The 15,494-nt window shown below is 42.0% G+C and overlaps 1 protein-coding gene across 2 annotated transcripts in view; it reads left to right on the forward strand.

Moving 5' to 3' along the window:
• The window catches only part of COL22A1 (collagen type XXII alpha 1 chain), a 224,222-nt gene that overhangs the window by 59,921 nt on the left and 148,807 nt on the right, over window positions 1–15,494 (forward strand). For both annotated transcript variants that reach the window (XM_068180318.1, XM_068180320.1), the window contains exon 4: window positions 4,756–4,830. In XM_068180318.1, coding sequence (XP_068036419.1) covers window positions 4,756–4,830 — 75 coding nt within the window. The remainder of the gene's footprint in view (window positions 1–4,755; window positions 4,831–15,494) is intronic.

The following is a 15,494-nucleotide window of genomic DNA, read 5'->3' on the forward strand; positions in this document are numbered from 1 at the left end:
AACTACTTTCATGAAATATTCTTGACTTTAAGAAAAAATTTTCTCACCAGGCCCCTTCCCCTTTAAGTGCAATCTTCAATGGGAAAATTATTTCAAAGTAGAAAAAATTTGCAATACTATCTATGTAAGAATATGAAACCCACCCACCCCTGAACCCAAATTTCTCTTTCTTACCAGGCTGTCTGCCTGTAAAATTTTTCTGCCTGTAAAGTTTAGGGAGACAACTTTTAGGGAAGTCTACATTTGCCCTGCATTGCCTTATTCATGGACAGGATTACCAGGGGCTAAATTTCAATGTCAGGGGATGAGACAACTCAAATATTTGGATTGGGAGTATCACACCTTTTGAGAGAAACTAGAGAATTTCTCTTGTGGGAAAGGAATAATGAAGATTCAGTGTCTGAATCTCTGCCAATGCACTGTGTGCTGCTGAGATTCTGGAATCCTGAAATTCTCAGGATTTTTCTTTTTTCTGTAAAGGAAAAAAAATAAACATGATAATTAATAATGTTTGCTTTAACCTTCTTGTGTTTCCATTCTCACCTCTCTACTTTATTCTTGTGGAACTTGACAGCTACACATGTTCAGCATTCATTATACACCAGTCCCCAGAGGAGCCCTTGGCAGCTGAGGGCTTGCTTATCCTTGAAAGAATTAAAATGAAAAATAAGAAACTGTTTAAGTAGAGTCCTATGGACACAAAGATGGAAAGCTGGCAATGGGGATTTGTGTTTGTCACTTTACAGGGAAGGCTTCTCTATAGAAAGCCCTACGGGGCAGGAGAATCACACCATTCCTAGCCAGGAATTGCTACACCAGATATAATACTGCCATTTCCCTTCCCTCTCTGCCTCTCTCTTTAGGAATTCCTCCCTCCCTCCTTCTCTTCCTTCTCTTCCTTCTCTTCCTTCCTTCCTTCCTTCCTTCCTTCCTTCCTTCCTTCCTTCCTTCCTTCCTTCCTTCCTTCCTTCCTTCCTTCCTTCCTTCCTTCCTTCCTTCCTTCCTTCCTTCCTTCCTTCCTTCCTTCCTTCCTTCCTTCCTTCCTTCCTTCCTTCCTTCCTTCCTTCCTTCCTTCCTTCCTTCCTTCCTTCCTTCCTTCCTTCCTTCCTTCCTTCCTTCCTTCCTTCCTTCCTTCCTTCCTTCCTTCCTTCCTTCCTTCCTTCCTTCCTTCCTTCCTTCCTTCCTTCCTTCCTTCCTTCCTTCCTTCCTTCCTTCCTTCCTTCCTTCCTTCCTTCCTTCCTTCCTTCCTTCCTTCCTTCCTTCCTTCCTTCCTTCCTTCCTTCCTTCCTTCCTTCCTTCCTTCCTTCCTTCCTTCCTTCCTTCCTTCCTTCCTTCCTTCCTTCCTTCCTTCCTTCCTTCCTTCCTTCCCTCCTTCCTTCCCTCCTTCCTTCCCTCCTTCCTTCCCTCCTTCCTTCCCTCCTTCCTTCCCTCCTTCCTTCCCTCCTTCCTTCCCTCCTTCCTTCCCTCCTTCCCTCCTTCCCTCCTTCCCTCCTTCCTTCCCTCCTTCCTTCCCTCCTTCCCTCCTTCCCTCCTTCCTTCCCTCCTTCCCTCCTTCCTTCCCTCCTTCCTTCCTTCCCTCCTTCCCTCCTTCCTTCCCTCCTTCCTTCCCTCCTTCCTTCCCTCCTTCCTTCCCTCCTTCCTTCCCCACCCACATGCTTTTTCTCCACTCCTTTCTCATTCTCTTTTATTTCCCTTTTGTTTTCTATCCCATTTCCTTGAACTTCTTTTGAAATGGCTCGGAGGCAAAGACACTCAAACAATCAGATCACTTTTCCAAACTTGCAGCCCAAGTGTTACATTTTAATTGCGATAGATTATTTAATGTTATTTTAGTGTTAGGGAACGTTCCTGAGCCAACATGTTCCTCTGACATGTCTCTTTACAGAACATGTACTCTGTAGGACATATTGTCTCTTGCATTTAAAATATTTGAGAGCTTTGGGATTTTTTTTCATAGGGAAAGTTCTAAAAAAATTATGTTTGGAAACAAGGCTTAAGTCCCTCCTCATCAAGCAGATCTCATTGTGATTTGCTTACAGAAAAGGGGGTATCTGCAGTTAAATTACTTTCAGAAATTCTTCCTTCAACAAGAAGCTCTTACAAACCAAGGACACAGGGGGTTCCTGGGCTGCCAGTCACATGGACAGCTCCTGCCCAGCCTCTCACCCTCTGCACCCCCAAGTCCCTCTGGGCAGAGCTGCTCTCAGTCCCTTCATTCCCCAGCCTGGATGGATACCGGGGGCTGCCCCAACCCAAGTGCAGCACCAGCACCTGGTCTTGTTAAACCTGATGAGATTTCCATGAGCCACTTCTGGAGCTTGTCCAGGTCCCTCTGGATGGTGCCATCCTTCAGGTGTGTCAACAGTGTCACTCAGCTTGGTGTCATCTGCAAATTTACATACACAGAACTTCCTAGTCCCTCTAATGATGGGCCTTTGAAATGATGATAATGTAAGGCTATTAGAAGTTGAAAAAAATGGTCCATATGTATAGGTATAGAGCAATTTGCCTGATCTCACTCACAAAAAAGTAATATTTGATTGCAGCCAGCGAATAAAGTATTACAGAGAGGGTATTATTATGTATCACTATTCAAGAATTATAATTTTGTGAGAAAGAGGTCATTACTAACAAAACTAATTTTCTTCTGCAGAGTTACCGTTTGGTTGATATGGTAACTACCTTGATAAAATACATTTGTTCTTTAATAAAGTACATTTTTTCTTAGGCATGGTTACTACGTATTGAATTGCATTTGCATTAAAAAGTAGCCCTCTACAATGGATTAAAAGCTGACTGATCTCATGTAGCAGGTGTCAGTGGAAAGTCATCATTCCTGGTGCAACTGTAAAGGGATATTTAGCACTTCTAGTGCTATTAAAATTTTCCATGAACCTCATGGATATAAATGCAAACTCTTTGCTGATAAAAATTTTGGATAAAGCAAATGATTGACAGAATACTATATAAGGTTGCAGATAAAAAAGAAGTTTTAAACAATTCATATTTAAAGGCAACTGCAAGCAGAGGATGTAAAAAGGAGCAGAGGCTGAAAACTCAGGTCAGTCAGCTGTACTTTCTCTTCTGTAAATCTGTAAAGATATACAAATTATCAGAGCCTTAGCTGCAGTGCAGATTTTTTTACTGTCTCTGCCATTGTCAGTTGGTGCTCATTGCTGCAAATCCTCTGAGCATCACAAGTGTTTGCTCAGAGTTTTGCCTGGCAGTAGCAGAAAAATTGGGCGTAAATGCTCTTTGACACCAGAATGTTCACCTGTGTCAGGGGTTTCATAGAAAGGCTCCAACAGAAGGAGGGCAGCTTTTGTCTTGCCTTCCCAACAATGCAGCCCTGGGTGTGGCAATGAGACCTGGTGGCTCCTTGGGACTGATGGATGTGCTGTCAGTTCAGCACTCTGCTCCTTTGGACATACAGAGCTGTGCTGATAACTGGGATGGGAAAGGACTAACCTCATTTGAGCCTCCATGAATTATTTTGTGGCTGGAAAGTTATTAGAAGGTGAGCATTGCAATAAACTTCTTTCCCTTGCCAGCTATTTATGCTCATCCCTTAGATGCAGGCAGGAGGGGAGGAGTCAAAAGGAGCCTAGACGATTGTAAAATGCAGGCAAAAGTAAGGCTACAGTTCTTTAAGAGGTAATAAAAGATTGTTCCTATCACTGTCTGCCCATGTGAAAGGTCCCTTCCACACTTTCTGAAAGCCCCTTTTAATTTGTGGAAGATGCTATCAGGTCTTCCTGGAAGGTCTTTCCCTTCTCCAGGCTGAACAACCCATGCTCTCTCAGTTTGTTTGCACAGAAGAGGTGCTTCAGGCCTCAGATCATCTTTATGGCCCTCTAATAAGTCCAGTGTTATACATATAATGATATATATTTATTATTGTTGTTACTATTGTTGTTGTTTTGTTATTGTTATAATGATAATATTGAACATGTACAGACCTGATATCTCCACTAGTTCTCATTAAACTGATCCCTTGAGCTACCTGTCCTCATTGTTTACAAGTGTGCAATAACCTATCGATTTGGGAAAAGAAAGCATAAATAAAAGTTATTTTAAAGATTTGGCAGGACAGGGGTGGATACCTACACAGTTCTCTGTGGAAATGCATTTATCTGCAGTTGTGTTGACACTAATTGGGAGCATGAGAAATGGCTGACAAAGACTGGGTAATTTCATGACTTTTTAAAATCTGTGTGTAGGGGTGGACAGTCTGCAATGTTTTAGTCATTTAACTCCAACTTCTACTTGAACAAAGTCAGGGAGGTTTTCCAGAGTAGGACCCGTCCTTTCTGAAAATTTTGGGCAGCACCCCAATGTCAGCAGGCCTTTCAGAACTTCCTTTCCTACCAAGCTGAGAGTGGAAGCACATTCTGTATTTTCTTAAGTTTTTTGTGACTTTCATGCAGATTTACAGACAGGAGAAAAACACAAACCCAGAGTGTTGTCCCAACTGATGGAAAGTGTCAGTTCATCTATTCTGTCTTCTCTCTGGTCAGGCAGAAAAAAGTGGCTCGAAACCAGACATAGTGTACTGGGTCTCTTGTCCATCATGAAGTTAGTCTATAGGGGAGAGGAAGGGCATTTAGGATGGGCAGGGCCTGGGATGGAATTATTGCTGAGGTGCCATGTGCAGGTTCTGAACAAAACCCAGAAGATCAGCCTTTGTTAGTTCTGCAGCTTCCAAAATGATGTGTTTCCTTGAGATAATTTTGTACTGGTTCTTTTGCTTTTCAGATGTCCTGTGTCCAAATGTCCACGTGGAAGGAGACCGGTTCAAACACACCAATGGGGGCACTGATGAGATCCCAGGTAAACAGACACACTTTTCTGCTGTCCCTCTGGGAACTGAAATTACATAACTGTACATTTCTTGTGCGGTGCTCTGATTCATTACACTTTTCCTAGGTGGAATTTTCTTATTCCAACACATGTTCAGTGGTGAAGAAGTGTATTAGAAACTGTGGGGCTCTAAATGAGTTATCTGTTGACAGCTAACACCAAATTAATCACAAACTTTCTTTTGATATGACATCAAATTAAAAAGCCAGTGGAGCTTAGTGGAGTGCAATAAGTCCTGGAGATCACTTTTTTCTCACTGCTGCACATTTAGTGAGTTTTAATGTCCATTTATTTGATCTGTGATTGTTGTGGAAATCCAAGCACAGTGGTAATTACCACTAGAGAAAGGTTTATGTGTGCATTTATATAAATAAAAGATTTTCTGAAGCACTGGTGAGAGATCAAGGGGAAACACAGTCTGGTGATAGCTCTGCTTTTCTGTGAGGTCTGATATATCTTTTCAGCCAGTTAAAGGACTTAATGTTAGATCTTTGCATGGACTGTGCCTCTTTTCTAGCCTCCCGAGACTGCTTGAGCTGTTGGCAGGGAAAAGATGCCCATCAAGGTTGCATTGGGAATAATTGTGACTGACCCAAGGACATAAGTCACTGCAGTGGGAGGCTGAAGGTTCTTCTGCAGCTTCATTATGAGTAGAAATGCTCAGTGTTTGACAGCTTTGCTAGTCACGCGGAATTTTTTCATTGGAGGATTTTCACTGCCTGCACAAAATATCAGCTCCAACTGTGCTGTCTGTGGGCAGCTTATTTTGGCTGCAGTCTGATTACATCTGAGCCTGTGATAATGTTGGGTGGTAACATCTTTTGTGATCATTAGACCCAAGCACATTATCCCCAAACACCTATTTTGAACTGCTCTCTGTTGCTGGGTCTTACCTTAACCTGTCCTGAAAGTCCTCCTGTCTCTGGGCTGGGCAAACTTTAGAGCAACTCAGCCCTCCTGATTCTGAATGAACCTATCTGCAGTAGAAGCTGCTGCTCAGAAAGAGTAGGAGGAGTGTGTCCCTTCCCAGATGATCACCTTCTATATGATTCTTTCCAGAAGAATGGAGCTACAAGTGGATTCCTATTTCCAGTTCATGTTTATCTGAATTCTGATTCTAGTGATAACTAGTAGACTCTGTACTTTTATTTGACTTCTAAAACATATATTTTATTGAGCAATGTACAGGACAGGAATCCCAATTCAGATCTGGCACTAAAGTCTTTAGATGTACATGCCTATATGCAGTAATATTTACATATATGTGTGTATATATATAGATATATACATATATATATAGACTCTTAGACTCATCTGTAATATTTTGGAGGTATTTTTTTCTTTTATCTCCAAGTTCCTCTTTCCTCCTAGAAAAGAAGTCAATATTCAGAATGTTAACATAAAAGATGACTTTGCTTTCTTAGATCTGTATGTTAGTTCAGGTTGGAAGGGTCCTATGGAAATCATCTGGTTCAAAGTCCCACTCAAAATAGGATCTCCTTCAAAATTTGGCCCATTTTTAAATTATATCAGATGTCTCAGGACCTTGTATAATTGGGTTTTCAGTTTCTCTAAAGATGGACACTTCACAGATCCTCTGGGCACTCTTCCAGTTTTGACAGTATCACAGTGACTTTTTTTACCCACTATGTTAGGTAATTCTATAAGCAGGAATTAATTTTTTGCAACATCTGATCAGGCCGATCATTCAGGCCTGTCATTTATTTGACCTAAGGGATATCTGTTCACTGTAAATGTTTACTGTTGCATTCAGTGTCATAACAACAAATTAGTTACAGCATTTAATTAAAAGTGACAACTTCAGTCCCTCACTGTCGCCCTGTTCTTTTAAAAGTTTTAAAGTTCTTTTAAAAGTTTTCTATATCTTCTAATGTTTACATATTTCTATGGAGTTTCTCACACACTGTCATGTAAATAATGATTGTTTTGCATTCTTCTTTGTAGGAGGAGAGAATTGATAGACTATTAGTTTAACCAGCGTAGCTGGAGAGGTGGCAATTTTGTCCTCCAATCCACTATCACTTTTAGAGTTCTATATATTAAAAAGTCATAAATAAAACTTCCTCTTTTCCTTCTTTTACATCTTAAGTGAATGCGTGATTTATTTCGTGTCGTAGTACGACACCTCACCAACAATAGAGAGGATTGTAGAAGGCTCCTGACTGCTCCAATATGGTGAGAAAATTATTTATTTCTCATCTTGTTACTGGTGATCAGGAAAATGTGTGCCTCCTCCTTGGAAAGTCTGGGTCTGCTAAGGATTGTTGTGCTGCTGGAGATGGATCATGTAAATCAAAGTGCTGTTCCACTCCTTATGTGCTTCTTACTTTCTCTGTAACATTTTTTGAAGTCTCTGGGCTCCTGGTTCTGATTCCAACAGAAAAACATTACCTTCTTCCAGCTCAACTGGAAAATTTCAGTTGGCCCACTGTGCTGTGCTTTCCATTCTAAAAGGATGTTTTGTGCTGAAAGGCTTTTGTGTTCTACCCCAAAGGGGACTGCCCTTCAGCTTTGAGGCACAGCCTGTGTCCTGCTCCCTCCCACTTGGGAGGGAGGTTCAGCTCTGGAATGTCTGTGGGTGACAGCACAGGGGGAGTCTGTTCCTCTGCCACCCAGCTCCTCATATGTACTAGGATTTCAGTTAACACCTGTGCCTTGTGCTCCACTAGGATCCAGAACTGATCCTCGCTCAACAGGCTCCTAACACTGAATTTCAGAGCTATGTCTTGCACAAGCTTGTTTATAGATGGACACAAAGTGCAGTCTCATGGAGTAAAAGTTGCAGTAAATCTCATTTTGGGGACTGGGAAAAGGGTATTTAAAATCTTAGATTTAACACCTTTTCCTCTCTCAGAGAGAGACAAGACCTCAGAACTGAGGGTCAGAGTGCCAAAATCTTTCTGAGGATTTAAAATTTTTTTCTCATATTTTTATTGGGTGAAATGCAGCAGCAGAAGGCACAGACAATTGTTTCACACAAGGCATCACCAATTCCAGCCCTTTCTTGTCTACCCTACCTGCATACAAGTTATATCATGACCTGGTACATTTAGTTCTCTGTTTGCATTTAAGTGGATGAATTGAGTCACTCTGTATCAGCAGAAGTAAAAATAGAAGCTAAAATATAAAATGAGCTATAAAAGTAGGAACTCTGTGAGATAAAGGGAAACAGTGGTGTGGCTGAGGTGGAAGTTTCATGGGATTTTGTTAAGTTGGAGTCTGAGAATAGGAATGAGGGTGGCTCCATGCAGAATCAAATAGCTACATCAAAAAACCCCATTGTGATCTGAAGGAGAGCCAATGCTCTAAACTGGTATTTTCCTTTTAAAAGACACATGATTTCTTTTCTTTAGACAAATAGGACTAAGTAAATCTCATCTATCTGCTTTTGTTGAGTACTGCATTAAAAGTCACTGCTAAAGTGAAAAAAGGTAGAGATAAATAAATGTAAAGTGAGACAGAAACTGTCTGGCAGGGATACAATAATGAAGTTTCTAGGAAAGGGAATAATGAGTTAGAGTGTGTGCAGTGATTAAGTCCTTGAGGGTCTAGTTTTAGGTCTAATCTCCCCTGTGAGTTTCCACTCTATGGATTGGGATCAATGGCTCCAAAACCCAGGGATTTTTTTCCAACTAACTTGGTCAGTTTAAAAGGCCTGTTTTGGTATGTATGGATCAATATCAGGACTATAAACTATAAACTCCTCCTGTGGGAACTGATGGGGTCTTAGTCAGCAAATATTTGTACATCACAGTCCTGTAGAGCTGGGGAAAATGCAAAGGTTGTTACTGGACAAGGTAGAGAAGGGAAGAATTCCTGAGACTGGACAGGGCTTTTGGTTGCTGCTCATCTAGAAAAGTTTGCTCAGATGTCCTTAGTTCAGAAAAGATGGATTCAGCCTTGAGGAGCTCTTAGTGTGTTCAGGAGCCAGAGAGAGGCAATTAAAATCCTGGGTTTGGTTAATCTTGCAGTTTGCAGGTGGAAAGGGGAGATAATATTGCTCTCTGCTAATAAATCAGGAGAACAGCAGGAGGGAGATAGGGGAACCACTCAAGCTGAAGGACAAAGGCAACAATAGGAAATGACTATCAGCTGTTCAAGACATAGATTCAAGACATCAGAAGAAGGCTTGAAGCTGTCAGAGATATGAAGAGCTGGGACAAGAGGTGAAGTAGTACTAATGGAGACAAAGAAACAGTGTGGATAGTCCTGAGTCCTCTCAGAGCAGAGGTTTGTATTTTCTGACCCTCTGGTCTCAAAGCACTTAAATAAGAAATCTCCAGCTGCAGCATTCAGGAGGTGTTGCATGAGCAAGAATATATAGGCAGCTTTACTACTGAGAAAATTTTGTCAGTGAAGTGAAGCAGCATCTGCTTAACAGTACATAACGTGTGAATTCAAATTATAACACTGAATATGTTGCTGAATGCATTAGAAATAAACAGGGAATTTTGGAAGAAAGCAAAGAATCTACTTAGAATATCACTTTATCTTCCAGGAAGTCTGATATTTTAAACTAATGCTTAATAATGGTTTAAACAAAATCCTTAGATCATTCTTGTGGGCACTGTGTTTCAAATGGGTTTTTTGGAAGAGAAATAAAGACAAAAGAGGGTTTAACTCATCTGCCTTAAAATGCTCAATAACACCCCCCCCCCCTTAATACCTCTTATTATGCTGAATTGTCATTTTCATTCCATCAGCATTTAAGAAAGGGTCATGACCAAACAGGAAAACACAATGATCATATTTTGCATCCTGCAGATGTGACCTTTGTGTATTTTTAGGAGCCATAATATTGCATCAAAGCTGCATATGTATGTTATTTAAAATGAATTGTACTTGAGGTTTTAAGACTTCACATTTGAATTATTTGTATTTTCGACTAGACCTGCTGGATATGGGATTTGGTTGCAGAAATCTGGATGATCCCTAGAATTAAGAATGAGCTGAGCTCTAGTCCTGAACATTACCAGAGGAGATAATACTTCTCAACAGATAGTGGCTGCTGCTTTCAGGGGACTCTGCCATGGAAGTAAAGAAAAGCCTGAAGTGTTTTCCACAGAGTGCTAGGAAAAACAAACCCTGGGGAAGGACAATTCCAGCCAGCACATGGCATCAAACATCCCACACTGGATGGTGTTAATGGGGCAAGGGAGGAACATGAAAGCCCTGATTTTAACTCCTAAGTAGTGACACAGGTTGTGTGTGTGAACAACAGCAGAAACTTCATTATGGGTTGTACCACACACTGACCTCAGCCTCCAACTCTCTTCCCTGTCTCCAAAATCTCCATGTGAAAATGACCAAAATTCCAAAATATTTATGACCTGTGTGTTTTCCTGCGACTCCATAAAGGGTGTTTGGGCATTTTATGAGGAAGGCACTGGTTGTAAAACTAGTCCCCTACAATTACAGACTGCAGTGGCTGTGTTTAGCTGTCAGTGTGTCTCCAGTTCCTGTGGTTTGCAGCACAGGGTTCACATTCCAGAGATGCCAGTGACTCTCTAGCTAATTACAATATCCCTGGGACTATTTATATTTGTCCACTAAAGCACGTGGTAGTATGAGAAAACTGGAGTGTCCAGGCTGCTGGACCTGCAGGACAAGCGCTTTCGACCGATGTCCTCCTGGGGAAAAAAGTGTATTTGTGGTGCCTGTGTGACAGGCATTGTGCCCTCCCTTTGCATTTGGCAGTCTCCTTAGGAAGCCCCCAAGAGGCCAGTGAATAGTCCATGAAGAGCTGCAGAGATTTGTGAGGGATCACTGCCTTGGAACAGAATATGCAGAGACAGAGTGGTCACCAGCAGAGACTGCCCGTGTGCAGCGCTGGTGGAGCTGGCTGTTGGTGCAGACACCACCACTCTCCTCTCCATCCTCGGGGTTATGCACACACAGGCAGGACTGGAAGCAGCTGTGACATTTGGGAGGGATGGGGCAGAAGGATGAAGCTTTGCTGTGCCGTGGCACAGTCACTTTGCTCTCGTATTTTTCAGTGACCCATCACTAAGCAGTGCTAATGGGATAGGGCTCAGGGCTTTTGATTTCCTCCTCCCCCCACATTTTCTCTAGGAAGTCCCCCAGAAAACGTGAAACTGGTCTGAGCTGAATTTGAAACTGAGTTCCTGACCTACAGACATCTGGCAATATTGGATGTAACTCCTGAGAAGCAAACAGGGAAAGGAACAGTTGATCTGTAACTGTAGTCACAGGAGTGCCTCATGCCAGGTAACAAGTGACCAGAGGAAATGGCCCCAGGCTGTGCCAGGGGAAGTTTTGTTTTGAAATTAGGGAAAATATCTTCACTGATAAGAAGATCAAGCATTGGAAAAGGCTGACCAGGGAACTGGTGGAATCATCACCCCTGGAAGGATTCTAAAGGCATGTAGATGTGGCACCTGGGGACATGGCTTAGTGATGAACCTGGCAGTGTAAGGTTAATGGTTGGACTCAGTCTTAGAGATCTTTTCAACCTTAATAATTCTGTGATTCTACCATTCTACTGTGCACTAGTTAATCTCAACACTATAGCCTATATCACTGCATTTAAAAGGTCTTTGAAGTTTTTCAGAGGTTGACAAATGGTTCACTTGTGTTCAAAGGCATTTTAATATCCAGTAACTCTAAAAAAACACAACAGGTCAAGTAGGCCAATAATTTCCAATAAATCATTAGTGGTTCTAAGCATAGCCACTGCAGTCCTGTGGGCTGGCTGTAAACTGCATGCCCAGTGTCCAGACCCACCAGTAATCCAACATGAGGACCTAGGTTTCTCTAGGGTTTGTATGCCAAGGAATTTCCCTTCTGCAGGAAACTGAAGAATTGGTGAGTGAAAAATGCACAGTCACCCCTACAGGAAGAGTCACCAAATTGTGGTTTGGAGAGTCACTAAAGTGTGCATTGGGATTAGGAGCCTGGAAATACTGGAGCATCCTCTAAAGTATGCACAACCATGGTGACAGCAACAGAGCTGGGATGAGTTCTTTGAATTAGAAAAAAAGTATGTTTTAAATTAATCTTTTTTCTTAATATGGTCAGAGATGTAGCTGTTACACAAGGCCATGGATCTCAGTGGATTCCTGACACTGTGAATGATCTGACAACATCAGGTCTGTGCTGGAGCAGGTAGCCTGGCTGAGCTTCTCAAAAATGTCAGGAAATATAGAGAAGGAAAGCTGAACTTACTTTAAAATGTGCTTCTGCAGGAAGTAAACTGGTAACAGCAGAGCAGTCCCTGTGAAAACCTTTCTCTGGTTTGAGTCCCAGCAATGACAAATTCTGACATCTTCATTCACAAAGAAGGTTTAGCAAGAGTTAATCATGCACATGAAAGTGATTATTTGACTGGTAGTATTTGCTTTCTCCCAGAAGTTAAACAATCTTGGTAGTTTTCTTATTCCAGTGCATTTGAGATTGATGAAAAGGAAATAAATTCAATTTTGACTGTTCATAGCCCAAGAAGCAACTAATCCTTTGGCTATAAAAAGACTAATAGGTTGTCTAACTGTGATATACTTTTAGATATTTTTCAGTCCAAATATTTTAGATTAATTCTCCTTCAGAAACCATCCTATGGATTTTTCATCAGTGCAAGCTTTCAGGTTATTGCGGACACATAAGGGGAAGAAGGCATATATAGAATCTGAACAAAATATTCCTAATTCTTGGAGTTAAATTAGTCTGTCTGATAAGAATTCTCTCCGATGACAGCAGCACAGAGATTTTGGGGTAGGTCTAATCTGTTTTGTACTGGTCACCTGGTATAAGCAACCTTGACAGTCTCCTAAAGAGTAGTCCCTACCTGGTTTAATGTTACACCTTGTTCACCGCACCTAAAATTAATGGAAATATTTTTTATTTTCATGAACAGCTTATTGGTCTAGTTTTCTTACAGCCCAGGCATCATTACAGGGAGAATCTAGCAGGTCTTAGTAAGATGCTTTTCCTTTAATGTATTTTCTTACCTTAAAAGTAATACTAAAAATAAAAAGCAATTGCTTGTACTGAAGTCCTCCCTTCCCCACTGCTATCCCAAGGGATGACTTTCCATATGTGCCAGTTCATGGTTTTCTGGAGGAACACAGAGCACCTTGACACCTGAGGAACTCAAAAGAGGCTTTCAAAATAGAGGAACTAATTAAAACCAGAACCTAATTCAAATTGTCTCAGGTAATTCAGCTGGTACAAGCCTATCTGGCACACAAAGGACATCAAAGGAGTAATGAACTCCTGTTTAATCTTGTAAATCACTGGAGCAGGAAGGAGCTGAAAGAGGGCCTGTGGCACCAAGCCGAGCGTCCATTACTGAGAAAATGGAGATGACTTCAACACAAGAAAAGCCTTCAGTAATGAGCCAAAGAGTTCAGTGTCAAAAGCAGCTTTCAGTGTTGCTCAATATGCCACTTGCAACTGTTTGAAAACTGAAGAGGCAGAAGGGTAAGAGAGAAGCAGGGGACAGATATAGATAAACAGAAAAATGCACCACATAAAGTGGTGTGTTATTAACATGGGATCAGGTGTTGAAAGGTGCTGCCTCAGACGCAGCTGCTGTAGATATGAATTTATTTCCTGTTTTTACAGCACGCTGGGGGTGAGATTACAACAGCTTTTACACAAGGTGGGGTGGCTAGGATTGTGTATTCACTTACTTGCTTCTTTTTTTTTTTTAATTCTCTCTCCTATCTTTGGCATACTGGTTTATATTCATGTTATCTTTCCTGAAGTGTTATCTTTTCTTTCTTGTGTAAAGGTACCAAGTGCTGTATTTTTCCCCTCTGTTTTGGCTGAAACTTTAGACTGATGTTTTTGAAAGAGTGGCCCCATATTTCAGTTCAATGACTGAAATACCTGTTCACCTGTCTCACTGCCTCTGGAAGATTGCTCCTTTTTGAACTATAACTTCATTGTATACCTCAAGTAACGTTTCTGCTCCTCATAATCCCAAATGTGGATTGGTGCTTGAGCTGACATCAAACTCCTTTTTGTGGTCTGCATGGGACTCTTGTGTCTTGTTCCTTTCCTGGGGCCAAGGAAAAGTAGAAATTGTGTCTTCCAGTGCTGTGAAGGAGAGGAAGCAAACCAGGAACAGTAAACCAACAGCCTGAGTGGTGGCATCATGTACCAGGGGTAAATCTGATACATAAATTTTATAAAAGTGAGACCATCTAAAATGCGCTCTAGGCTACCTTATTGAGTAAGACCTAGAAGGTACTAGACTTGCTGGAAGATACCTCTTTCATGCTGGGGTAAGACCTGTTCCATCTGCTTTAGCAAAACCTCATCATTAGCTTAAGCTCTTAGCTTCTCTCCCTACTGGAATATGGGGATCTGGTGAGAAGAAAGTTGGGTCAGCATGAAGTGCTGCTTGAATCCCAGCTGGAACATCAGTGGAAAAAAGGTTAATAGCTAGATTGTCTTTAAAGCACTCTTGAGACCCTTAATCTATACACTCTGAAAAGTTTTATAGTTCCAAAATTCCCTTGCAAGCTTCTTGTAAAATTTGGCTACCTAATTTTTAAGTGATCTGTTCAACTCATTTAGTCACCACTGCAGTGCTTCATGCAGGGCTTGTGGGCAGCCAATAAATCTCTGGTTTGTCCCTCCAGAGGTGCAGTCCATAATGTTTTAGGGGGAAGTCAGGGAACCACTGCTGACTGATGATGATGAATCAAACTGCTGGGAGAGCTGAATTACCCATGCAAAAATAAGCTGCTTCTTTTTCCATCTTTGCTTGAGAGGTAGAATACAGTGAAATAAACAGGGCAAGAAGAACTCTTATAGTTTGTAAGCCTTTGGAAGTAATTTCTTCTGACAGCCGGAGATAGCAAGAAAAAAAATTTTTACAAACATTTGCAATGGCACAGGTCTAAGCAGTGTGAGCTGCAAGACTTGTGCACCTCCTCTTGTGCAATGTGTTTGATACTGTGCTGCATAACATGCGTGTCTCTAAATTGGAGAGACATGGATTGGACAGATGGAATTGGATGGGTTGGCATTCAAACTGTCGTGGTCAGTGGCTCGATGTCCAAGTGGAAACCAGTGGTGAGTGGTGTTCCTTGGGGTTGGTGTTGGGGCTGACACTGTTTGATATTTTTTTAATGACCTGGACAGTGGGATTGAGGCATCCTCAGCTTTGTTTGCCGAGCACACCAAGCTGTGAGTGCAGTCACACTGAAAGGAAGGGATGGCACCCCGAGGGACCTGGAGTGGCTGGAGAGGTGGGGCTGTACCTCATAAAGTTCAGCCAAGTACAAGGTCCTGCGCATGAATCAGGGCAATCTCAAGACCAAATCCAGGCAGAAAATGTATTGATTGCAGCCCTTTAGGAGAAGGACTTGGGGGTGCTGGTGGATGAGAAGCTCAACATGTCTTGGCCATGAGCACTTGCAGCCCAAAAGGCCAGTCGTGTCCTGGGCTGCATCCAAAGCCCTCTGGGCAGCAGGTTGAGGGAGGGGATTTTGCTCCTCGATTCTGTCCTCCTGGGACCCCATCTGGAGTGCTGCATCCAGCTCTGGGGTACCCAACATAAGAAGGACATGGAACTGTTGGAGAAAGTCCAGAGGAGGCCACAAAGATGCTCAGAGTGCTGGAACACCTCTGCTGTGAAGACAGGC

Source organism: Anomalospiza imberbis, chromosome 1 (assembly GCF_031753505.1).
Source record: "Anomalospiza imberbis isolate Cuckoo-Finch-1a 21T00152 chromosome 1, ASM3175350v1, whole genome shotgun sequence".
Lineage (NCBI taxonomy): Eukaryota > Metazoa > Chordata > Aves > Passeriformes > Viduidae > Anomalospiza > Anomalospiza imberbis.